General features: G+C 43.0%; 1 protein-coding gene across 9 annotated transcripts in view; it reads right to left on the bottom strand.

Annotated features, from left to right (window-relative positions):
- The window catches only part of LOC148220354 (ATP-dependent chromatin remodeler CHD1-like), a 98,544-nt gene extending 73,232 nt beyond the window's left edge, over window positions 1–25,312 (bottom strand). For 2 of the 9 annotated variants that reach the window (XM_088155456.1, XM_088155459.1), the window contains exons 1-2: window positions 25,032–25,272; window positions 23,473–23,654 (exon numbers count right to left, since the gene is read on the bottom strand). In XM_088155456.1, the coding sequence (XP_088011582.1) occupies window positions 23,473–23,522 (50 nt within the window). In that variant the 5' untranslated portion in view covers window positions 23,523–23,654; window positions 25,032–25,272. Of the gene's footprint in view, window positions 1–23,472; window positions 23,655–25,031 lie in introns of all 9 variants that reach the window. The other 7 variants (XM_088155464.1, XM_088155462.1, XM_088155461.1 and 4 more) reach the window with 7 other exon arrangements.
- Window positions 25,313–26,280: the final 968 nt, after the last annotated feature.

Raw genomic sequence — 26,280 nt, 5'->3', positions numbered from 1 at the left:
AGCCACATTACGAAAAGCAGTTGGCAACCAGGGGCCAGTATATGTAAAGGTTCCATACTCCCTTATAGAGTTATAGAGAGCAATGGAAAACTACAGTGAGGAAATATAAAGAGAACCCAGATAAAGTGGCCACATTAGTAGAAAGTGCAATTAACTCACAAAAACCTGATTGGGCTGATTTGAACTCTATGTTAGACACATTACTTGATCCCACTGAGAGATGAATGGTGAATAAAGTTATCACAATGTCAGTAGAGGTCAGCATAGCTAATGTGCTGCTTCGACGCACTGTCACACAGATATTTCCCCTTGAAAACCTGGGGTGGGATCCAAATATACCAGAACATATGGCAAGCTTAAAACGATATCAAAGACCTGTGGGATATGGGTTAAAATATGGTGTCCCTAAAGGTGTAAATTGGTCCAAGATTTACACAAGAAAGAAAAATTATGAGGCATCACCCACTGATTTTTTAAAAGAGATTAAGAGAAGCTGCAATTCTATATACAGATTTAGATCTCAAGTCAAATGATGGTAACGCCCATCTAGTTCTGTTGTTTATGAGTCAGGGTTCAGATGATATAAGAAGAAAGCTACAAAAGGTAGAGAGAATTTGAGACATAGAAAAATTGCTAGAAATAGCCTGGAGGGTGTTTCGAGACAGAGGCCTAACTTGAAAACTTCAATCCCAACCTAATAAGAAGGCAACTCAGGAAAAGTCATCCATGAAAACTTCCCCTACGGAGAAGGATCAATAGGCTTACTGAAAGAAATGGAGACATTGGAAGAATGACTGTCCAGTGCTGAAAGAAAAATCCTCAGTTCCCCAACTCCCAGTAGTACAAACCTCAAGCGGTTCAAGTTCTGAGTGATGGGGACCAAAGGCTACCCCCCCAGCAAAACCTTCGGTTATAGCTAAGCTGGGGAAAGATGACATTGAGTTTTTAGTAGATACTGAAGCAGCATATTCTATGTTAAATACCTTAGAAGGGAAACTGAATCGTGATACTGTACATGGTGTTGGGGAAACCGGGGTAAGCAAAACACAGCCTTTCTTCCAACCTTTAAAATTCAAACTGGGGAAGCACTGGATAACACATCAATTCTTCTATATGCTTAACTCCCCTAAACCATTGCTGGGGAAGGATTTGTTAGAAAAATTAGAAGCAGAAACAAAATTTTAAAAGGGGGAGGGTGTACAAGTGATAATTCCTGAATCTAAATTTGTCCAAGTTGTTGCACTTTGTATACAGGAAAAAAGTGGTGAAATCCCCACTGAAGTTGAAAATGCAGTCAATCTAATAAGTGTGGGCGAGTGATATCCCAGGAAGATCCAAACGGGCAGAACCACTGAGTATTGCACTCCAACCAGGAGCCACACCAGTAAGGCAAAGACAATACCCCTTGAAATTAGAAAACTATAACGGATTGCTATCTATAATTGAAAAATTCCTACAACATGGTTTATTAGTGCAATGACAGACCAAATTCAACACCCTCATTTTAGCTGTTAAGAAAGCAGACAGTAAGAGTTACTGATTAGTACAAGACTGAAGAGCAATTAAGAAAATTACAGAGGACATAAACCCAGTAGTAGACAATCCCTGTAGCCGTGGGTTAGGGACTTAACCCTTTGGAAGCGGTAGAAATAAGACACACAACTACATGGTCCCTCTCATGATAGGAAAGAGACAACTTTACTGAAAGCACAATTTGTACTTATAGGAGCTTCTGCAGAGCTAATACAAGACAGGAGCTCATTGGATAATTGAGAGAACGCCTATGGGACATTAGTTTAGAATTAGTCCCACGGCTGGTACCAGGTGTTAATCTAATGTTGTTAATTCCATTCTATTTTGACCAAGTTATCATCCTGGGAGAAAATATCCCTACCGAAGCTGACACATTATCAGCTTGGGAATGGAGCTGAGAGAACAGGAGAAGCTCCAGCCTGAGAATGATTTTCCAGGCTGTAATTTTCCTAGATCTCTAACAGTGTGTCCACAAATCCCTACACCCTTTTGACCACACTGACAGATGAATTAGGGTGGTTTACTGTTGTAGACCTGAAGGATGGCTTTTTCTGCATTCCTGTACACAAAAACAGACAAGACCTTTTTGCTTTTGAGTGGGAAAATCCCAAGACAGGGAGGAAAAGTCAACTTACTTGGACAGTTTTACCCTAAGGTTTCAAGAACAGCCCTACGATATTTGGATACCAGCTAGCAAAGGAATTGGAGGACTGGAAAAGACAGAAGGAGTTATTCTTCAATAGGTGGATGACATCCTGATTGTAGCTAGAACCAGAGATGGCTGCACGCGACTTACCGTAAGCTTATTAAACTTCTTGGGACTGAGTGGGTGCACAGTTTCTAAAGAAAAGCACAGATTGCTAAAGAAGCAGTAGTTTACTTGGGGCTTGAGATCTTCCTTGGACACCGACAGCTCAGCAAGGAATGGAAAGAAGCCATCTGTTGACTCCCAGAGCCCCATACTGTGAGAGAGATGCAAGCTTTCCTGGGAATGGTAGGTTGGTGCCATTTGTGGATAGCAAATTATGGACTGCTGGTAAAACCCCTATACAGAGCATTAAAAGCAGCCGAGAAAGGAATTATTACATGGACTGAACACACTAGAGCAACTTTTAAACAGCTGGAACACTCACTGATGTCAGCTCCAGCACTGGGACTGCCAGACTTGACTAAGCCTTTTGAACTTTTTACATATGAGAGACTGAATGTGGCTTTGGGGGTACTAGCACAGCATCTCGGGAACCACAGGAGAGCTGTGGCCTACTTTTCTAAACAGCCAGACAGTGTTGCCCAAGGCTGGCCAGGGTGACTGAAAGCCATGGCGGCCACTGTCATCTTGATCCAGGAAGCCTGAAAACTCACCCTTGGGTGACACATTGTAGTGTATGTACCCCATGCAGTAACAGCTGTACTTGAACAAAAGGGGGGGACATTGGTTGTTGGGTAACTGGATGCTTAAATATCAAGCACTGTTATTAGAGCAGGATGATGTTACCTTGAAAACAACTTCTGTTGTTAACCCTGGCATGTTTCTGTCCTCCACCTTAATTGATGGTGTGCCTAACCATGACTATCTACAGACAATTGAAGAAGTCTATTCCAGCTGACCAGACCTGAAAGATGTGCCCCTGGAAAATCCAGATTGGGAGCTTTTTACAGATGGGAGCAGCTTCATGAAAAATGGCAAAAGGATGACAAGCTATGCAGTGACCACATAGGACAAGGTGATCGAGGCAAAGGCCCTGCCAGCAGATGTGTCATCACAGAAGGCTGAACTGATTGCACTGACGAGAGTCCTACACCTGAGCGAAGGAAAGAAGGTAAATATATGGACTGACTCAAAATATGCATTTAGTGTTGTCCACAGCCATGAAGTCATCTGGAAGGAGAGAGGACTTTGGAATGCTCAGGGTAATGAAATCAAACATGCTGAACAAATACTCACCCTCTTAGAGAGTATTAAAAAACCCACAGAGGTAGCTATCAGGCATTGTAGAGGTCACCAAAAAGGGAAAACCACTCCAAAATTGGGGAATCGTTTTGCTGATAAAGCAGCAAGAGGATTTGCAGAAAAAGGTATTCTCACAATAATTCCACAAAAAGATTGATTTGTCAGGGTTCACCCTAAAATATGACCAAGCAGACCACAAACGAATTAAGTTTCTTAAAGCTGGGATCACAGAAAGTGGATGAGCTGTTACACCAGCAAATCAGATTGTAGTCCCACCCCTGGCCCTTCGGGAGCTGGTTCAGGAAGAACATGAAAACACACATTACGGGATGGAAAACCTTTTGAAACATCTAAAAAAGGTAGTAATAGGAAAAGGAACGACTGACATAGTACAATCAATAGTGAGCAAATGTGAAATCTGCTGTAAAAACAACTCTGACGCGAGGAAAAGAGTTGTGTTAGGAGTGACAAAGTCAGGGGATCTTCCTGGAGATTATTGGCAATTAGATTTTGTGGAGTTAGACGCAAAGAGGGATACCGGTACATACTGGTATTAGTTGACACCTTCAGTGGAGAGCCAGAGGCTTACCCCTGTCACACTAACACAGCCAAGGAAGTGGTGGAAGTTTTGCTCAATCACATAATTCCTCGGTTTGGGGTTCCCTTAGGGATGTCACCAGATAGGGGACCACACTTTGTTGCAACAGTAGTTAAGGAGGTTAGTCAGATTTTGGGAATGACTTGGGATCTGCATACGCCTTATAGATCCCAAGAGAGTGGTAAAGTTGAACGTATGAATGGGACTCTCAAAACACAAATTAGCAAAATTTGTCAGGAAATATCCATGATATGGGTTCAGGCCTTGCCTATAGCTTTACTGAGTATCCGCATACAACCGAAACGGAGGGATAACATCAGTCCCTATGAAATATTGTATGGCAGACCATATCAGATTCCACATACTCCAGGTGAAATTCGCATGAAGGGGAAACTTGATTTACAGAGATATTGAATGGCTTTAGGTTCCACTTTGCAGAAGCTCCAGAATTACATCATTCTATCCAGACTCATAGGACCAGACACACCTGCTGTCACCCCAAGACACCTGCACATCCCTTTCAGCCTGGAGACTGGGTCTGTGTTAAGTGGTGGGACAGTGATCCTCAAAAGCCAAGTGGAGAGGACCATTCCAAGTTCTGCTGACCACCCTCACCGCAGTCAAAGTTGCTGGCAAAAGGACCCAGGATTCACTACTCCAGAGTTAGGAAAGCTTCTGCTCCTGAAACAACTGTAAAAACAGAGACTGATGCAGACAAAAACATGCTTTAAATGATTCCTCTCTGTGCCTAAAGAACTATTCATGATAATCGTTATTTTTCTTTGCATAATACTCAACTGTACAAGACACTAGTACTGTTAGATATTTATTACTGTTCATTATTGTTATTGTTAGTTAATTACTGTTAGATACTTATCTATTATTAGATATTTACTGTTAGATATGTCCTGTATTAGATATTTACCCATTGTTAGATATTTATTTACTATTAGATAGTTATCTGTTGTTAGTTACTTACTATTGTTAGATACTTATCTGTTATTAAATACCTATTATTAGTAGATATTTAGAATAGAGATTTGACAAGGTAAAGGCCTTATCAAACCTCTAAAGGGGGGAAATTATGCCTTGGGTTTTAGCTTTTATATTTTTCAGATTCTCTGCTGCTTAGTGTGTAACTCTGAAACTTCATGTTAGGTGTTTGTAAGTTCTCTTCACAGGGTAGTTAGACAAAACAATTCCTTTCCAGCTAGAGAATCAAGGACACCCATTACCCAAAAAGCATAAACAATGGTAAGGGAAAGAGGGCAAGCCAGGGGGCTGAGAGTTCATGGCTTGGGGCTGTGGTTGGACAATTGACCCCAATATGTAGATGAACCAAAACTTATAAAAGTGTAAAAACTCATGACCGGGATCCATCTTGGATTGGACATGGGTGTAGCCTCGCCCAGGCTCTTGCACTGCCCAAAGTGTATCCTTTCAATAAATACCTATTTTATTCCCTTTGCTCTGCCTAGTCTCTGTTCCAGGTCAGCCTTTCCAGGCATCAGGACCTGTATCCCATCCCCAAAGTGGCTGCCAATAACTGGCACACTGGAGGCAATGCTCTACACCTCACCTCTGGAGCCCCTAACCCAGCTCCTAAGTGGCCAGATATCCAGAATTCCCACCTGGGGGAAGGGCCCAGGAAAGCCAAAGGGTACTTAAACCAAAGCATGAGGCAAACACATGTCTTGACCCTACCTTTCCTTGGATTTTATATCACTGCTGGAACCAGAAGTGGTAGCTGTATTCGTTCTTTTCTATATCCTTTCTTTCTTCTCCTTCTTCTAATTCCCTCTTCTCAGAGTTTTGAGTAACTTAAAATTGGATGGGCTTGGAGTTTGCTAAGTTGAATGGGCAAAGTTAATGCTTTGTGAAATGTTCCATGTTGATTGAATGCTGCTCCAAACTTTTGCCAAAGTTCTCTGATTTTGCGAAGTTGCCAGTAAAGTTTTTTTTTGTTGTTGTTTTGACCTCTTGAGAATATATTGTCAGTATTTCTCCCGTGCATCTAACTCAGGGTACATAAAAAAACATAAGCCCTTTTAAGAGGCTCATCGAGAAAGTTTTTAAGGTCTTACGCTTGGTTAGTGATAATCTTGGCTGTAGTGATCACAATATTGTGGTGTTTGGGACCCAGCTGTGCACACTTGTCTTGGGGTGACTGTATGATGCCTATATCCCCAAATCGTCTGTTCTGTTGGTGTTGAATATTAAATTCTGCAACTTTAAGACTGGTTCCAGGAGTGAAGGGGGGGAAAGAAGAAGTGCAGAGTTTGTTATCAGAGACTGCACTGGCTCCCCTGCATTCCTGCTGACAGACTGTGTTGTCTGCGGTAGACAGCGAGAGAGAGCTCTCCTTTGCTCTTGGTTAGTTTTTCTGGCTAGCTGAGGCAGAGAAGCTCCCTGGATTGTTTTTTTTTTTTTCCTGGAACTGTTTGAACCTGCTCTGGACTGAAAACCCAGAAGAGCACCGGGAGCTCACACCTGTGGCCCACTGGGCCTGGCCTGGGCCACAGCATTCCCCAGCACAGGAGGGACTGATACCAGACTGAGTGAGCCGGGCAGCCCACGGAAAGAAATCTTCTAAATCTGTCATCTCTTTGGAACGGCGAGAGGTTTTGCTGTTTGGTATTGTTCATTTTTGTGCTGGGAGGTGTGTTGCCTGTTGAATAAACAGTTTTTCTTTTTTCCACTCCTCTCCGAGGATTTTTTTTTTTCCCCCGAGCCGACTGGGGGAGGGACTGCTTGGATCTTTTCTTTTTTTTTCCTAGAGGGACCTCATTCAGAGGTTTCCTCCCAAATTTGCCCTAAACTAGGACAACACTGAAGATTAGCACTAAGAAAAAGGTTTTAGATTTTAGAAGAACAAAATTCAGCTTGCTTAGAGCTCACTTGTGAGGGATTCCATGGGAAGCTTCCATGGAGGATAGAGGACCTAGCGAGTGCTGGGAGCTTTTCAAGAAAACTTTCATGGAAGCACAAAAACAGTTCATCCCCTTTAAAGGTAAGGGAAGTAGGTGAAGCAAAAGACCTCCTTGGCTTAACTGGGAGCTTCTGTGTCTGCTCAAAACCAAAAGAGAAACATACCAGAGATGGAAAAGCCGATTAATACACCTTGAGAGCTACAAGGGCATTGCCAGGGTGTGCAGAGAGTCAGTTAGAAAAGCAAGAGGTCAGCTTGAATTGAAATCGACCAGACACATCAAAAGCTGCAAGGAAGGGTTCTTCAGGTATGTAAACAACAAGCAGAAACAGAAGGAAAATATTGGCCCATTGTTAAACAGAAGAGATTAATTAGTCACCAACAACACTGAAAAGGCAAAGGTTCTCAACATTTTATTCACCTCTGTCTTTACCAGCACTGATGGGCCCCAGGACCTCGGAACAAGAATCTAGGTGGATGTAAACACAGACTCACAGGCAGTGAAGGAAAAGTTTGTATGTGAACTATTACAGGAGCTTGACCCTGACAATTTATGGGCCCTGACAATATCCACCTGAGGGTGTTAAGAGCTGGCTGACATTGTTGTGAGGCCACTCTCCATGATCTTTGAGAAGTTGTGAAGACTGCGGAATCTGAAGAAGGCTAATGTCACCCCCATCTACAAGAAGGGCTTAAAGGAGGATCCAGGAAGTTATAGGCCCATCGGTCTTACTTCAGTTCCTGGGAAAGTTATGGAACAAATCCTCCTGGGGCCTATCACAAGTCAGATGAAACATGTGATTGGGAAAAGCCAGCACAAGGGCAAGTTGTCCTTGACAAACCTGATAGCCTTCTTCTATGACAAAGTAACATGCTCGGTTGATGTGAGGCAAGCAATGAACACTGTCTATCTGGATTTCCCCAAGGCTTTTGATACGTTTTCCTAGTCTCCTCCTAGAGAAACTGATGTGTTATGGTCTAGACAAGTGGTCTGTGCAGTGGGTGGGGAACTGGCTGACAGGCCACACCCAGAGGGTGGTGGTAAATAGTTCATTTTCAAACTGGCAACCTGTCACAAGTGGGGTCCCCCAGGGATCGATATTGGGCCCATTGCTGTTTAATATCTTCATAAGTGATCTGGCGGATGGGATGAAGTGTACCCTGATGAAGTGTGCCAATGATACCAAACTGAGTGGGGAAGTGGACACTTGGGAAGGGAGAACCACCCTGCAGGAAGACCTGGATAGGCCAGAAGAGTGGACTAACAAGAACCTTATGAAGTTCAACAAAGACAAATGTAAGGTCTTGCACCTGTGAAAACATAATCCAGGAGTGCAGCACAGGGTGGGAAAGGGACCTGGGGGTCCTGGTGGACAATGAGCTCAATATGAGTGAACAGTGAGCTGCTGTGGCAGAGTCAGCAGGTTTCTGGGTTGCATAAACAAGGGCATCACCAGCAGAGATAAAGAAGTCGTTATCCCACTCTACTCAGTGCCTTGTCAGACCTCACCTGGAATACTGTGTTCAGTTTTGGTCCTTGCTATATGAAAAAGATGTGGACAGGCTCAAGAGGGTCTACAGAAGGGCCACAAAGATCATCAAAGAACTGTGAAACCTGCCATATGAGGAAAGGCTGAGAGAACTGGGTTTTGAGGAAAGAAGGCTTAGGGGGAGACCTTATCACCATGTTCTAGTATTTAAAGGGTGGTGACAAAGAAAACAGACACTCCTTTGTACATGGAAAAGAGGAGGGGGGGTAATGGGTACAAGTTACTCCTGGGGAGATTCTGATGGGATACAACAGGAAAATTTTTCCCAATGAGAACAATCAGCTACATCATGTCAACTCACCATCAGAGCATCTCTTTCTAGCAGTTTGCTTATGCAGCTATAACTTCACTGATATATATATACTTGGCTTTTTATTTTTGTTTCACTTGTCTAGTGCTAGCCTAGTAATAATTCAACAGTCATTACCTCTTAGTATCACCTAAGCAGGGCCTAGATTTGTAGCCTTTTTTTTTTTTTTTTTTGCAACAGTATTTTAACTAATGTATTCATGAAAGAAAAAGAGAATTCTCCTCCCCCAGCCTCCCCACATTTTACCACAAACACAAAATTACTGGCACACTAAGGGGTAAAAAACAGTAATGAAGAGGAGCCTTCTTTTCTCCCTAACACAGATACATTAAGCAACCCTTAGTTATTAAAAATGTATATATATCTCTAATCCCTGTCAGGGGATTACTTAAGAACCTCTACCACATGAGCAGTAATTCCGGTGCTAACCCTAGGATGAAGGAGGGAATTATTTAAGAAAAGGTACACAGTTACATGCATGCATGTGTTTATAAAAACCCCTTACATCTATCATCTCCTTACAAATAGAGGAGGAACTAAAGAAGCAGCAATTTCAAAACTTCACTTTAAATGCTACTACATTCATTTTGAAATTCTTTGATTTTCAAACAATTCAAATAATGGTACAAAGCAGCAGTATGAGCTATCACAGCTGAAGCCAAGCACTTTGAAAACAGTGTCTTGGTCCTCAAACGATATATTTGCCTGCTGGTGAGTGATGCTCCACAAGAACAGCTTATTTTGACATTGCTATTAATACCCTCTCCAACCTTCCCCCAACACAGCACCCCCTTAGTGCTGTCAGTGCAGTCTGTAGAAGAAACAGATTCAGCTTTTAAAAAACATCCTACCGACTTACAGACACCACACAACAGTGCAACAAGTGAGCATTATTGAACAGGACAATATTTCTTAAGACTGCTGTCCTGAAACAAAGTATAAACCAGTTCAAAACAATACAGAATTTAGGAAAAATAAATAAATACATTTCAAGCACAAAGTGGTTTTGTTGGTGGATTTTGTTTTTTTCAATCTTAGTACATGCATAAACATTCCACATTGCATCATGACAGACTTCAGTTGCTTTTCCAAGTGCTTAAAATGCTACGCAGTCTAATACCTTTTGCCCCTTTCTTCAAGGAAGATTACTGACATAACAACAACAAAAAAACAAACCCAAACAACCACCAAATCCAAAAAAACAAAACTACTCTAGTGTAAGAGCCTGACGGAGAGACGGAGGCTTTCAGATGGCAAAACTCCTCCGTTAAATTCTCGTCCTTCCCAACACCCTAGAACCCATTACACTGCAATATCTATCAGCATCACTCTAAGTTCAGAGAACTTATTTGTCATAGCTTTAAAAATCTGTTTGAGTTTTTAAAGCTTGTAGGAAAAAACATACAAAATCATCAAGTCCAACAGCTAAACAGCACTGCCATTTAAAAGGTAAATTCATGGAAACAATAGCTGTGAGGTGGTCATATTTTAACATCCTTGTCACATTTTCTTTTCCTCCTTTGCCTATGGGCTTCTTTGATTTTCCCTACATTATCTGTGGTGTAGCACACAAGCAATTCTTCCTCTAACTGAAGAGCTTTAAACATTATCTGATGCTGTCCAGCTAGGGATCTGTGTTGGTTTTGGCTGGGGTAGAGTTAATTTTCTTCATAGTAGCTAGTAGCTATGTTTTGGATTTGTGATCAAAACAGGGTTGATAATTCAGAGATATATTTGTTATTGTACTTACACAGAGTCAAGGCCTTTTCTGCTTCTAGTACCACCCTGCCAGTGGGAGTGCACAAGAAGTTGGGAGGGGACACAGCCAGGACAGCTGACCCCAGCAGATCAAAGGGATATTCCATACCGTATGATGTCATGCTCAGCAGATAAAGCTGGGGGAAGAAGGAGGAAGGGGGGACGTTCAGAAGGATGGTGTTCTGTATTCCCAAGTCACCATTGCACATGATGGAGTCCTGCTTTCCTGGGGATAGCTGAACATCTGCCTGCCCATAGGAAATGGCAAATGAATTCCTTGTTTTGCTTTGCTTGTGTACATGACTTTTCTTTCCCTATTAAACTGTCTTTATCTCAACTGATGTGTTTTCTCACTTTTACCCTTCTGATTGAACCCCCCATTCCAGGGGAAAGTGAGCCAACAGCTGTGTGGTGCTTGGTTGTTAACTGGGGTTAAACCACAACGGTCCTTTCTGATACCATGTGGGTCTTGAAGGGTTTATGATAATGACAGATTGACTAGGATATGCTAGATTGAATTTAGAGCTGTTATTGCTGTTTAGCTATTAATAGACAGGCTCCTGTGCTTGCCGTGGTACTTGTTTGCCTCACTGTATATTAGTCTACTGCTCATTACTGGATGCTTTTTCATAGAATTATATAAACATTTAAGTTGGAAAAGACTTCAGAGATCATCGAGTCCAACCATTAACCTAACACCGCCCAGTCCACCACTAAACCATGTCCTTAAGTGCCACATCCACACGGCTTTTAAATACCTCCAGGGATGGCGACTCAACCACTTCCCTGGGCAACCTCTTCCAATGCTTGACCACCCTTTCAGTGAAGAAATTTTTTCTAATATCCAATCTAAACCTCCCCTGGCACAACTTGAGGCCATTTCCTCTTGTCCTATCCCTTGTTACTTGAGAGAAGAGATCAACTCCCACCTCGCTATAGCTTCCTTTCAGGTAGTTGTAGAGAGCAATAAGGTCTCCCCTGAGCCTCCTTTTCTCCAGGCCAAACATCCCCAGCCCCCTCGGCCGCTCCTCATAAGACTTGTGCTCCAGCCCCTTTGCCAGCTCCATTACCCTTCTCTGGATACACTCCAGCACCTCAATGTCTTTCTTGTAGTGAGGGGCCCAAAACTGAACACAGGATTCGAGGTATGACCTCACCAGTGCCGAATACAGGGAGACGATTGCTTCCCTGGTCCTGCTTCTCGCACTATTTCTGATACAAGCCAGGATGCCATTGGCATTATTGGCCACCTGGGCACATGCTGGCTGATGACCAGCATCCCCAGGGCCTTTTCTGCCAAACAACTTTCCAGCCATTCTTCCCCAAGCCTGTAGCACTGCGGAGGGTTGTCGTGACCCAAGTGCAGGACCCAGCATTTGGCCTTGTTGAACTGAATACCATTGGTCTTGGCCCATCAAGCCAGCCTGTTCAAATCCCTCTGCAGAGCCTTCCCACCCAACTTGGTGTCATCTGCAAATTTACTGAGGGTACACTCGATCCCCTCATCCAGATCATCCATAAAGATATTAAACAGGACTGGACCCAATACTGAGCCCTGGAGAACACAACTAATGAATGGCCACCAGCTGGATGTAACTCCATTCACCACCACCCTCTGGGCTTAACTATCCAGCCAATTTTTTACCCAGCAAAGAGTGCACCCGTCCGAGACATTGAGCAGCCAGTTTCTCCAGGAGAATGGTGTGGGAAACAGTGTTAGAGGCTTTACTAAAGTTTAAATAGACAACATCCACAGCCTTTCCCTCATCAACTAAGCGGGTCACCCAGGTTATTCAAGCCTTTCATAAACCAATGCTGACTGGACCTGATCACCTGCTGGCATCTGACATGATGGCACTCAAGATGAACTGCTCTATAACCTTCGCCAGCAGCAAAGTAAGACTGACAGGCCTGTAGTTCCCTGGATCCTCCTTCTGGCCCTTCTTGTAGATGGGCGCCACATTTGCTAACCTCCAGTCAATTGGGACCTCCCCTGATAGCCAGGACTCCTGGTAAATGGTTGAAAATGCCTTGGTGAGTTCTTCCGCCAGCTCCCTCAGTACCCTTGGGTGGATCCCATCTGGCCCCATAGACAAGTAGTGTAGCAGGTCACTGACCATTTCCCCTTGGACTATGGTGGCTTCGTTCTGCTACTCATCCCTGTCAGGGAGCTGAGTACCTGGAGAACAACTGGTCTTACTATTAAAGACTGAGGCAAAGAAGGCATTAAGTACCTCAGCCTTTTCCTCATCCTTTGTCACTATGTTTCCCCTTGCATCCAATAAAAGATGGAGATTCTCCTTAGCCCTCCTTTTGTTGCTGATGTATTTGCAAAAACATCTTTATTGTCTTTTATGACACTATCCAGATTAAGTTCTAGTCAGGCTTTGGCCATTCTAATTTTCTCCATGCATTACCTCACAACATCCTTGTAGTCCTCCTGAGTTGCCTGCCCCTTCTTCCAAAGTTCCTAAACTCTCTTTTTGTTCTGGGTTCCAGTCAAAGCTCCCTATTCAGCCAGGCTGGCCTTCTTCCCTACTGGCTCATATGTCAGAACATAGGAATGGCCTACTCCTGAGCCTTTAAGATTTCCTTCTTAAAGCAAATCCAGCCTTCCTGGACTCCTGTCCTTCAGGACTGCCTCCCAACAGACTCTGTCAGTCAGGCCCCTAAACAGGCCAAAGCCTGCCCTCCACAAGTCCAAGGTGGCAGTTCTGCTGACCCCCGTCCTTACTTCTCCAAGAATCAAAAACTCTTATCATTTTGTGATTGCTGTGCCCAAGACGGCCTCCAACCATCACATCATCCACCAGTCCTTCTCGGTTCACATACAAGAGGTCCAGCGGGGTGCGCCTTCCCTAATTGGCTCACTCACCAACTGTGTCAGGAGGTTCTGTTCCACGCACTCCAGGAACCTCCGAGACTGTTTCCTCTTTGCTGTATTGTATTTCCAGCAGACATCTGGTAAGTTGAAATACGACATGAGAACAAGGGCTAGTGATTCTCAGACTTCTCCCAGCTGTTTATAGCATATTTAATCTGCCTCTTCATTCCATAACAGACTCTCATCAGATCTGCCTTGTTGGCTTTTCCCCTTAATAGACACTTAAATGCTCAACCCTATCAGTGCCATCATTAAGCTCTAGACAATTAAAACACTCCCTAATATACAGGGCTACCCCACCTTCCTTGCCTGTTCCTTCTGAAGTGTTCATAGCCATTCATTGCAGCACTCCAGCTGTGCGAGTCATCCATCATGTGTCCGTTATGGCAACTACGTCATAGTTTTCCTGCTGCGCAATGGCTTCCAGTTCCTCCTGTTTGTTGCCCATGCCGTGTGCATTGGTGTAGATGCACCTCGGACTATTCTCAAGCGCAGCTGTAGCTTATAACACATCAATAACCCTTGTGTCTTTGCTGCCACATGGATCTCCATCCCCTACCTCCACTAAGACTGCAGACCAAAGGACCTCACTAGTTTCTTAAACATTGGCATGCTGCCTCCAGGCTTATCTCTAGTGAGCCTGGGTTTATCTCTTTCTCCCTTGCAATCTAGTTTAAAGGTCTTTCAATGAGCCTTGCTAACTCCTATGCAAAGATCTTTTTTCCCCTTTGACACAGGTGTACCCCATCTGTTGCCCACAGGCCTGGTGTCACATAGACCAACCCGTGATCAAAGAACCCAAAATTCTACCAGTGACACCAGGCTTGGAGCCAGGTACTGATCTGCTGGCTCCTCCTGTTTCTTCCCTCATCATTCCCTGTGGTCTGTTGTGACGCACACACAAAAGAGAGGGAGACACAACACCTGACTCCAAGTTAGATAAACAGGAAAATAAGAGCTTTATTTACATGACAGGACTATTTAAAGACATCTAACAATGAGTACGGATTGGACAGTGATGATAAGACCTCCTGACTCCACTGGCCTCATCACCTGTCCTTCAATGCTCGCTTCCTCCAAAGAGGAATGCAAAACAACCCTCTGTTTATTAGAAGAGAGTGTGAGAAAGAGTAACATGACTATGTTGACATCAGAAGGCAAAAACCAAGGGCAACATCTCCCTGCAACTGGAAGGATAGAGAAGAATATTACTTCTGCTCCTGATCCCTCAACCAGTTGTCCCAAGGCCCTGAAGTCTCTCTTGATTGCTCTCAGACTTCCTGTTGCAACTTCATCGCTGCCTACCTGAAAACTCAATAATGGGTGATAATTTGAGGGCCGTACCAGGGTAGGAAGCTTTTTCTTCACATCTTTAACTTGGGTCCCAGGGAGGCAGCAGAAGGGGGTCTGGTCTGGATATGGGGCCTTCTGTTCCCTTCATAAGGGAGTCTCCTATGACAACAACCTATTTATTTTTCTTTATGGAAGCAGTTTTGATGCGGGGCATAGGCTGACAACCTCAGCAACACCTCCATGCTAGATGAACTATTGTCCTCATTATTGTTCAGCTCCACTTGCAGAGCCTCTTATCTTTTATGCAGTAGCACTTGGGAAGGTGGGGCAGTCACTTCCTGCCAGAGCTCTGCCACTAAGTAGAGTTCCTTTACCTGGGCTCACCTCCCACAGGTGTGCTCACTACTGATGCCCAGTACTGGCATAAGAGCAGGGCAGACCCTGCAGCCTGATACATGTTCCCACCAGAGCTCTGGGCAGCTGTGTCTGTCACAGTGGGTGCAGAGTTTGGAGAGGCCATAGCTTTCTGCCGGGTAGATACCATTGCTCTCTGGAGCACCTCAAAGCATGTAGCCATGGATGAGCTCACAAAAGAGCAGGTACATCTCTGGAGGACCTGCAGCCATGGGTAAGGCTCTGTTGGAACAAGTACATCCTTAAGGGACTGCAGTCCGTGGATAAGTCCAAGCCAGAATAGGGGCAAGGGGAGGAGTTCATTGCAATATTAAACCCTAGAACCTGGTCCAAAGGGACCAGTGGTGAAGATTGTAGCAGAAATACCTTTAAAATGTTGCAACCAATGATTTGAGTTGCCTGTTATAGGAATTACTATAGCAGGAATCACCTGAACCAATGGAAGAGAAGTCTTACAAGAAGCAGTTGCAGTGCAGCAGTGACCTGACCTGAAATTACCTTGGTGCCCAGTAACTGCACCCAACACAGCACTTCTGTCCTCAGTGACCACTATAGCAGATGGAGCCCAAAATCATGGACTAAATTAACTCGGTGGACGTTTGTGGACATGTTGCAGGGGTGGTCCATAGACTAAGGGAATGATAGGTGTATTGTATCAAAGGATGGAAAGCGCGATGGTGGTTAATGAGGTCATATTGGATAGTGTGGGACCTGACCATGATATAAATGGTATGGAATAAGGGGTGGAGAATGTACTGGTTTTGGCTGGGATGGAGTTCATTTTCTTCATAGTAGCTAGTATGGGGCTATGATTTGGATTTGTGCTGTAAACAATGTTGATAACAGAGAGATGTTTGTTGCTATTGATGAGCAGTGCCTACACACAGCCAAGACCTTTTCTGCTTCTCACACCATTCCACCAGGGAGGATGCTAGGGGTGCACAAGAAGTTGGGAGGGGACACAGTTGGGGACAGCTGACCCCAACTACACCAACTTCCTGGAGATGGATGAACACCTGCCTGCTGATGGGAAGTGATGAATTAATTCCTCGTTTTGCTTTGCTTGTGCACATGGCTTTTGCTTTCCCTATTAAACTGCATTTATCGTAACCAATGAGTTTTTTCACTTTTACTCTTCAGATTCTCTCTTCCATCCCACCAGGGGAGAGTGAGTGAGTGGCTGTGTGGTGCTTAGTTGCTGGCTGGAGTTAAATCACAACAGGTCCATAATTTGTCTAACTTTTCTCACAATGAGTAATGCCTATTAACATAAAATAATACCTCTGACCTCTACAAGATTAATCCCTTGACCTGGCACTACTAATTACTGAGATTCTGGCATTGTATTTGTAGCTTTAGGATGCAAGGAACATTAGAACTAAAATATTTCTTCAACCAAAGACTCAGAATGCTGTAATAATTACCTGTTACCCAGTGCTGTTACATAAATATAATATCATATAATCAGCAATTATGATCCTCTGCTCTCCAGAGTTCCTCTTACATAAAAAAACAAGCAAAGTACTTCATCTATTGCCTCCTTCTCTTCCTGTACAGTCCAGGGTCAGTGCTTTTTCTTTAGATACTTTTATTTGAAACAGTTAAGCAAAAGGTGAAAGAGGACACCATACTCATCCTGTTGTGGACACCTGAAGTAGCCTAAAAGAGAGAGTTTGAGTACAATACAACCAGCCTTTTTCTCCCCTCTTTCAAAAAAACCTACTTGAAACTGGAAGGTAGGAGGCAATCTTCAGACACAAACTTAAATTAGAACCTTCCTGGTTTTCCCTCACCCTTTCTGAATATATTCAAGAGACTGGCAGAAAAAACATGCATATCTTAGATATAATGAGAGAGACAATGTACAAGACTTAATTTTCATTTATCTCTTCACCTGTGTCAATTTACCCTATCCCACCTTTTCATATTATGTCTTCCCTTTACTCTGCTCTTGCATTGCTGCCCTCTTCCAACCAACTCTATCCTGTGGTGTAATTTGCTTCCCCCCCTTCTTCATTGATCAATGTGTTTCCAAGAGACCAAACATCAACAGAAATTATAAACGAGATGAGAATTGGAAGAACTCTAGATCTAAAACAATAGGGCAAGGCAAATTAAGCTACAGAATAAAGATGCTGTTAATATCATGTATACAGAAAGGGAATATTCAGTATTTGCTGTTGAAGAGCATTTCTGCTCTTTTAAATACTTAATTCTGTTAGCCAAAACAGAATTCCTGCATTTGTAAGTCCCTCTTTCAAACATGTCCTATAAGCCTTCCTTCTCCGTGCTTCAAACAATTTTTATACATTATATATATAAAATCCAGTAAAATTGAAACAGCATTATTTGATAAAATATATTCTTGAAATAAGAAACCATACATTACATACACTGTACTTTGTCCAATTAGAAAAGAAAACCACAAAGAAAACAACAACCAAACCCAAAACCAACAACACTAAACAAAGACAGGAATGCATGAGATTGTACAAAACAGTTACAGGACCATCACAGGGGACCATGAAAATAAAAAGCAGCAGAAGTGATGGATAAAGCAAGAATGACCTCTTCAATCCTATTGAAGTGAGACTACTTCTCTACTATGTAAACAAATTACTGCAATGATGCTGAAGTTAATTGACAGTGTTAACCTACTGTAGTAGGCATGCAGAAATATATACTGAGTGAATAGCATGCTCTCAGGATGGGATTTCTACATGAAAAATTATCATTTTATGTATGCTGGCAAACCAATGTAGTCTACAGAGAGCATCTTTCAGGATATACAGTAAATAAACTTCTCACACCCCTAGCCTTTGAGTCAAATAGTTGCATTTGTACAGCAGCATATGGGAAACCTGACTTGGTATGAAAGTTCAATACTGTCTATGGATATTCTCATTATATTTAAGAGCAATCTAAGAGAGATCCACAAAAGCAATATTTATTTTCAAACTATTTTACAAGAAAAGCAAGACAGCTTACTGAGAGTATCAAGAAATAATTGTTTGCACCTGCTGATTTTTAAAATCCCAATTGTGGTGGTGTTTCCCCCCCAGACCGCACTATGATCTCAGAAAGGCTCGTTAGGCCTTGGCCTTGATCAACAGCACCTGGACTAAGCTCCTCTTGAGCTTATCAGAAACGCTGTCTGCTCCCAGGAACCTGTGCTGTCTAATAAGCTTCTGTTTTTTAACAGCCTTGGAAACTTATTTTTCTTGCCTGAATTACAACCCAAATGGAATAAGATTTTTGTTATCAAACTTTCAAAGAAAGTTACTGACCCGAATTGCAGCCAGGATGGAAAATTACTATGACTGAAGCCCACTCTCTTGCGGCCCTATAAACACCAGTCCAAAATGAGACCCTTTGAGCTCTCCTGGACCACAGCGGACTGTGACCAGAAACCTCCCTCTGAGTGGGGCCTCTCAGAGCCAGCGAACTCTCAAGTTTGCCAAATGATGATGGATCCTGGGCTGATACCCCCCCACTCCTCGAGGCTCAACCCTTTGCCCACTGAGAAGAGCAAAGTGCATCCAAAGCGAGTACTTCACTGAATTCAAGGGGAATTTTTCACAGGTAGCTTGTACAGACTCTTTATGTCTGCGTGCATGCGAGTGTGAATATGTTATAGCAAGTGTACCAGGAATGCTGCTCTCCTAGATTCTTAAGCATGTTAGATTTCTAAGTTAGGCTTCTAAGTGAGTTACTGTTGTGCTTCTAGTAAGTTCTATAGAATCTCCTGTTAATTTAAATTAGGCTATCAATTAAGTGCTGTTAAACATTTAGGCCAAAACTGTTGATCAAATCCAGGGCTAAGTTTAGCAAGGGGGTTCACTCTGAACCTTGTGACTCTATGGGAGGCTCTCCCTCATTTCTTTTCATCCTTACCCAACCTCCACATACATATTTTTTGTTGATTTTAGTTTTAGATCGATTTGAGATTTTAGTCCCAATTTTTCTCAGTGTGCTTTAACCATCTAGTAAGTAGTAGAGTCAACCTTGCCAATGAACTTTATTGTGCTTTTGCTTTTATATTAAACCTGATATCTTTGCCAGCGATTCTTTGAGTGACCTAACACACTCATTTGTGACAAATGTCTATGGAATAAAATCTGAGTATGCTTTGGGGAGATGACAGGAGAGACAGACTTCAAGAAAAATATCACTGGCAAACATTAAAAACAAATGTTCTGTCACAGAGTCACTCGTTCTTTTCAGTAGTCTTAGGTTTAGCTTCACTAGCTTACCTCTTATAAAAGGTCCCCCTGATTAGAACACACAACTAGGAACAGTCAGCTAATTTATACAAGGCACTAGGAAGAGAAACTTCATGACAGACAGTTATACAAGACATGCTGCAAAAGCACTTTAGAGCATTTAGACCCCTGTATAAGGTCTATGTTGATAAAGGACCAAAGAGAGGATAATTTATCACTGCTGATTTAGAGAGCATTCATTACATTAAACTGCCTTAACAATACACCAATTAAAAACCAACAGGAAACAGAATATTATTTTGAGCAAAATAAGTTTAACCCATTAAAACCTGAAAAGATTAATTCCTGCAAGGTCTTTGAAAAGTATCTGAGGTGACAGTCCACCCTATCTTAATAAACAAGAAGTCCAAGGAAGGTCATGTATTTGAAGGGCCCCTTCCAGAATGAACAGAAGTAACAGACACTAAATGACATGCTCTTAAAACTGAAAGTTCGTAAGTAAGTTTATTTAGGCAAATACAATTCAAGTGGGCTTTTCTTTTATTAAAAAAAACAGAACTACTCAATCTGATTTATATGTGTAAAAGACATTCATCTTATCACCACTAATATAAAGCAAAGGGAACAAAGAGTATAACATTTAGGCTACCAAGAAGTGTTATTTCCTGTCTTCATCTATTCTGAAACACGAACTATTTTCCCTGACTTAGACTGACAACTCAAATTCATTACTTGCCAATTAAAAATAAAGTAGGATGCTGAGACACAAAGACAAAACTAAAACACCTTCCTCCCCTAACCCCCTTCTTCCTAGGCTCACTTTCACTCCTTCATTTCCAACTTTCTACTTCTTCCCCCCTACTTTGGGGTGGGGAAAGAATCATAGAATGATTTTGTTTGGGAGGGACCTTAGAGTTCTAGTTCCACCCCCCTGTGGAATGGGAGGTTGCAGTCAGTTCTTAAGAACTTATCTGCCACTCCTTCCTCTTCACACTTTTCCCCTGCTCCAACCTATCTCCCACAGGATAGTCCTTCACTAACAGCTCCAGCATAGGTCCTCTCCATGGGGTACAGTCCTTCAGGAATGGACTGTTCCAGTGTGGGTCCACCAGGGGCTGCAATTCATGACAGAAAACTTCCTCCTCTCTAAAGGTACGCTCTCTGGAGGCTGCAGCTTCCTCCAGGGCACATCCACCTGCTCTGTCATGAGGCCCTCCATGAGCTGCAGGATGGTTATCTGCTCTGGAGGGGTCTTCTCCACAGCCTGTAAGGAAATCTCTGCTCTGACACCTGGAATACCTTCTACCCCTCCTTCACTGACCTAAGTGTCTGCAGAGCTGTTTCTCTTGCATTTTTCTCCCTCATATCTCCCTCTCTTTTCACATACACACACTGCTGCACAGCATTTCTTAAATGTTATCACAGAGGTGTCCCAGCTTCACTGATTGGCTCATGTTTGGCCAGTGGCAGATCTATTTTGGAGCCAGTTGGAACTGGCTTTGTTCAGCACAGCAGAAGCCCTATGTCTCTTCTGATGAAAGCTGCCCCTGCAGTCTCCTCACTACCAAAACCTCACCACATAAACCCAATACAACTCTCTCTATACATATGGACTTTTTATTTTTTTTTTCTAATTTGTATTACATACTTCTACCAAAAATAAACCAACATATGAAAATACTTCCCTAATTATGCTTGTAGAATCTTTGTTTTTAACTCCCACTTAGGTTTCTTGGAAGCAGGAACTTAGAATAGTAGCTTTCAACTTACCTTTTTTAATCTTCTGTGGAAGGTATGAGTTTATACAGCAAATTCAAGCTTGCTGACAAAGAGCTGACTTTACTTAACCATCTTGTGGTCCACAGACTATTGAACCAACAGAGCAAATTCAATCCACTGAAATTACTGTCTTGCATTAACATCAGCTTTCAAGAACATAAACAATGGTAAGGGATCTTGCTGCAAGAAGCCACTTTCTGCTTACTGGAAAAAGGAAGTGTAATTGCACCCCAGCCAGCTACTTTCCATATAAGCTTTACTGAGCACAGTCTTTTTTTACCTACAGAGAAGTAAGGTCTGTTCAAGAGTTTCTTGATAGCAAATGGCAAGCATACAAATAGGTTTTCCAAGATTTGTCTGTGAATTAGGCTACAGGGTTACTGACTGATACAAGCATAAGGGAAAAAACATTTAACATTTTAAAACTTTCTAAAAGCTTTAAATTGTGCTCAGCAGCAAATTTAAGATGCAAAACAAAGTCTTACTTCAGAAGCAATTATCATGTTTTAAGTAATTTGCATCTTCCTGATATTTGCTTATAATAAAGTTGTCTGAATACTTTTTTGATATTTAGTTGGTTTAGTCTTATGATAATTGCTACAGCTTTTGAGTAACTGTGTTATACTGGTATTTACAAGTGGTCATAGTTTGACATGCAGTATTATTCAAACATTATTTTTAGCTATGTGGCTCATTTAAAGTAGTAAAAAATGTCCTAAATACAAAGTCATCAGGGTCATCCCAAGTAAGTTCATGTTTATTGGAGTTCTTAGTTATAACCCTCTAAAAGTTCAAAAGTCTAGGTTTGGTTGGACTTTTATTTTGTTCATGTTCCTCTACTCAAGTGACAAAGGTTATTGTTGGGTTTGTTTGGGGGTTTTTGTTTGGTTTGGTTTTGGTTTTTTTGTTTCTTTGTAAATGTAAGTAATCATGAATATTTTGCCACTTACTAGAAGAAACACAAAATTTGTTTACTAACTAAACAAGTACCATCTTTACTAGAAGTAGAAATCACAACAAAAAGTTTACAAATTATTCACAAGATTCAATGTTTACTCACTTTCTAGAATATTTCTGGGTATAACATCAAAGCTTGACATTAACAACTTTTGTGTATTTTTTTAAGTTTCTTTAGTTTTACTGCTCATAGGTTTCCTACAGATTTACACCTAATATCACCTTAACACTTCTCTCTTCCCCCTTCTTCCTACCCCATTACTCACACTATGCTACATGCAAACTTAATGGCCAGCATGTGCCGAATGATCAGCTGGCCATTATATTCTTGGATTTTTTTCACTTGGGGCAATAATTTAGATCTACCCCCTTTACCCAACTGGCTGTTTTCATAAAGCCCACAGAACTCAGTTTTCTTTATGACCTCTGACTCATGAAATCAACTAACAGGTTCAACAGGCTGTGATCAGAAAGAGGAGACAGACAAGACAGATGGGTAGACTGGCAGCATGATCACAAAAGCTTCTATTTGTAAGTTTACCTTGCCTTCTTAAATGTGAAGCATTAATCATATTCCCAGTTTTAGGAATGTTAATTTCCTAGTGCAGTAGATACTTATTCTAGAACACTTCTAAGTTGAACAAGAATTCAAGTCCACCCCTACCAGCTCAGTTATCCTTATCTTGCAGCAGCAAAGTTCTAACCAGGCTTTTCCAACCAAGTGAACCCTCTACACATCCTAGAACACCAGCATCAACATTAGAGGAGTGGATTTTTTTTTATTATTAACAGCTAGGAAAACTGCACTTTCACTTTGGAAAACAAACAGGAAGTTAACACTTTCCATTATACTGCTTTGACAACTCCATAAAAAAAAAGGAAGCCTCTCTGGAATTAACAGTCCACTGTTCCAACTTTAGATAGCATAGTTTAGGGTTTATACAGCACATATTATGCATGCATCCCATGCACTCTATAGATAGACATGAGTTTTACATTATCATTTCAATCTAATCTGTTTCAGCTTTTGACACTTCAGACAACTTTTGAGGGAAAAGAGAGTAATGCTGATAGAACTTAAATAGAATTAAAACTGTATTATGTAAGGTATATACACGATTGTTGCAGTCATTAAATTAAACTATCTGATTTTAACAAGCAGATTAAGCATCTGTAAAAATTCATGGTCAGTCCACTTGCTCACCAGGAAGCTTTAGCACACAGTTAAAATGTAAACCAGTTCTAAAAAACAAAATACAGGAGAATATGTAACCAAGGACTCAAAGTGCTTACCTTGACTCTCCGCTACTGTTTCTTACATCTTCATCACTGTGCCCATTCATTGTAAATATTAAGAAGTTTAAAAGATAAATAGAAGTCCACTCAGGTTAGAAGGCAGATGCCAAGAAATTACTTCTTGGTACTCTGTTTTCCAGATGACTCAACTGTTCTCTGCAAGACTTTTCCAAAATTGCCTAAAGTAGTAAAGAAAAATGTTGACATAATTTGAAATATTTGATGGTTGCAACTGAAAGATACTGAAAATAACTTATTCTGTAATAACACCACCAAAAGGGAGTATTTATCACATCTGGCATCTTTTTAACTGAAAGAAAGTTTTTGGTATGCCATAGTCCTGTCTTAAGAACAACCCGATCTTACTTTGAAAGGAAAACAGCCTCCCTAAACACATAAATTATAACTATCAATGCTCTAATATATGATTAGCAAAATAATTTCGTGCACAAAACACATCATAAGCAGTTCTAGACACAAAGTTTACATTCTGTTGGGGGTAGAGTCAAGAAAATACTGTCCCATTTTAAAAAATGGCTCAACTACATCAAGTTAACAAGATGCCATAGATGGAGTGATCACTATTTCAAACATCTTCAATCAGATCTTTACCGTGTCAGATGCACCTAGAAAAAGTTTAGGTTCACATTAAATGGAGTGCAAGTATAAACTCACTGGTAACAAGCTAAAGAGCAGCACCTCTCACAGATGTAGTAGTGTGAAAGAGATTAGGGGCCCGCCTGCAGGTTGCCTGCCTTGAGGTGCTCTCTAATATAGCCCAAGCTATATTAGTGATGGGAAAGAGCCCTGTAGCCCCAGAGAGGCCGCGAAGCTAGGCTGGGGCCCCCGCGGCCGCGAGCTAGGCAGTTGGGTGATTCCTCGCAGATAGGCCGCTGGCTGCCCAACGAGGCCAAGATCCGCGCTGGCTGCCCTCCCACGCCCAGGGTACGAACACTCTGCCTCCTCTGGGACCGGTACTCCCTGGGCCCCAGGAAAGATCTTTAGTGGCCATGAAACTCTCCTTGTCGGCCACTCCCTGCTCTGCGACGATCCTCCCCGACCACCCGCACTTCACTGTCGCAGCCTCCCGTAACCGACAGCTCCCGAGGAGAGACCAGGCCAGGGCTTCCTCCCTACCTCTCGCGAGTTCACCTCCCGCCCCCGAAAATGGCCCTCTGCTGGTGGCGCGACCTGCACAGGCGCTGCTCCTGATCAAAGCTCCCGGGAAGTATTGCTAAGGCGGCCGCTGTCCTCTGTGTTCCCTTCTCACAGAGCTCCCCCATGGCCAAAGAGCGAAGGCCTCCCAGCCAGTTCGTCACAGATCCCGCTAGACCCAGCGAAAGAGGCTCAACCCCGACTGCCCACCTCAGTTCTCACAGCTAGCTCCCTCCCTCCCTCTTCGGAAAACAGCGAGCGGTTCCAGGAGCCCAGCGGCACGCTAGGCATCCAACTCCTTCTCAGCGCCAGTCGCCTCTCCATCCATCTTTGAAAGCGACAACCACCGCGCAACTCCGGACCAGGGAAAGAGAAAGGAACCATGGCGGGCCTTTGCCTACCTGCGTGTGTGCACTCGGCCCGACTTTCCTAGGTCTGCCCTGGTCCGAGACGGCGCTACACTCCACAAAGGGGTCTGTGCTGCAACCTAGGGTCGAAGGCTGCTCCTGCGGCCACCACAAGGCCTGGGCCGCCGGCTCTTGACAGCCCCACGCAGTAGGCTCGCCTGCAGCTCCCACCGGCTTGAACAACAGGGCCTCAAACCAGGCAGGGAGAACCCTGGTAAGTGCTCTGTTGCTCCGCCGCTGTTTCCTACGTCCTCTCGACCACCGCCATCACGCTACCACTTCGCTCAACCTCCTCCTCCTTTAATTGGATGGAAACCCTGGGCGTGATGTCAGTCCTGCGCCCTGGGACAGAGCCGGGAGAAGGAGGAGGAGCAACAGCCGGGAGGGGACAGCGCCGCCGGGACATAGCGGCAGGAAGGGCCACTTGGAGGGCATGGCGGAACCCAAGCGGCTTCTCAGCTGCGTTGGATACTGCAGGGGCCGGAGGCAGTAGGAGCTCGCCTGCCCGCCGCAGCAGCGAATGGGCGCTGGGCCCGATGCTGCTCCTGGTGCCCGCTTGCAGCTCCTGTGTGAGGGGGCAGGGTGCGGCCCGGCCTGAGGGGCGCCCATGACCCACTCAGTGTAGCAGGGAACCTGGCCTCAGCCTCACGTTACTGTTTAGTGCGGTGCAGGGTTGTTTTTTTGTTTGTTTGTTTGTCTCAGGTTTTTCCCGTATAAAATGAGAGCCCCCTAACAAACACATATGCATTTCTTATTCTTCCTATGGAGTTACAGTTGGCATTAGGGCATATTTAGGAAGGCTTGGCATGCAGCTGCACAGAGAACACTTACCTCCATGAGGAAAGCATCCCCCAGCTGGAGGCAGAACACTCTTTCTCTTGATATCGAAATCGAGTTGTTTTGAAGTGATTAATGAGAAAGCTGTTTGTTTAAGGTGGCTCATGTTCAGAAAAAGAAAAAATTAGAGTCCTACTGCTAGAGTCTACCTGTTCCCAGAGTAGCAAAAGAAAAGTAGTCGCTGCTGAGTAAAATACAGCTCTGGGCAACATAATTAGAGTGATGGAAAGATGAAGTAATTTACCTGCTTTGTCCGCTTTGGAATCCTGCATATTGTGCTGGTTTTGGCTGGGATAATTTTCTTCATAGTAGCTAGTATGGAGCTATGTTTTGCATTTGTTCTGAAAACAGTGTTCAGAATTCAGGGATTTTTTTTTTTAATTGCTAAGCAGTGCTTACACATAGC

This window comes from Sturnus vulgaris, chromosome W (assembly GCF_052056855.1).
Source record: "Sturnus vulgaris isolate bStuVul1 chromosome W, bStuVul1.hap1, whole genome shotgun sequence".
In the NCBI taxonomy this organism is placed as follows: Eukaryota; Metazoa; Chordata; class Aves; order Passeriformes; family Sturnidae; genus Sturnus; species Sturnus vulgaris.
Note: the sequence above shows the minus strand (reverse complement) of the source record. Positions and strands in the feature narration are given on the sequence as shown.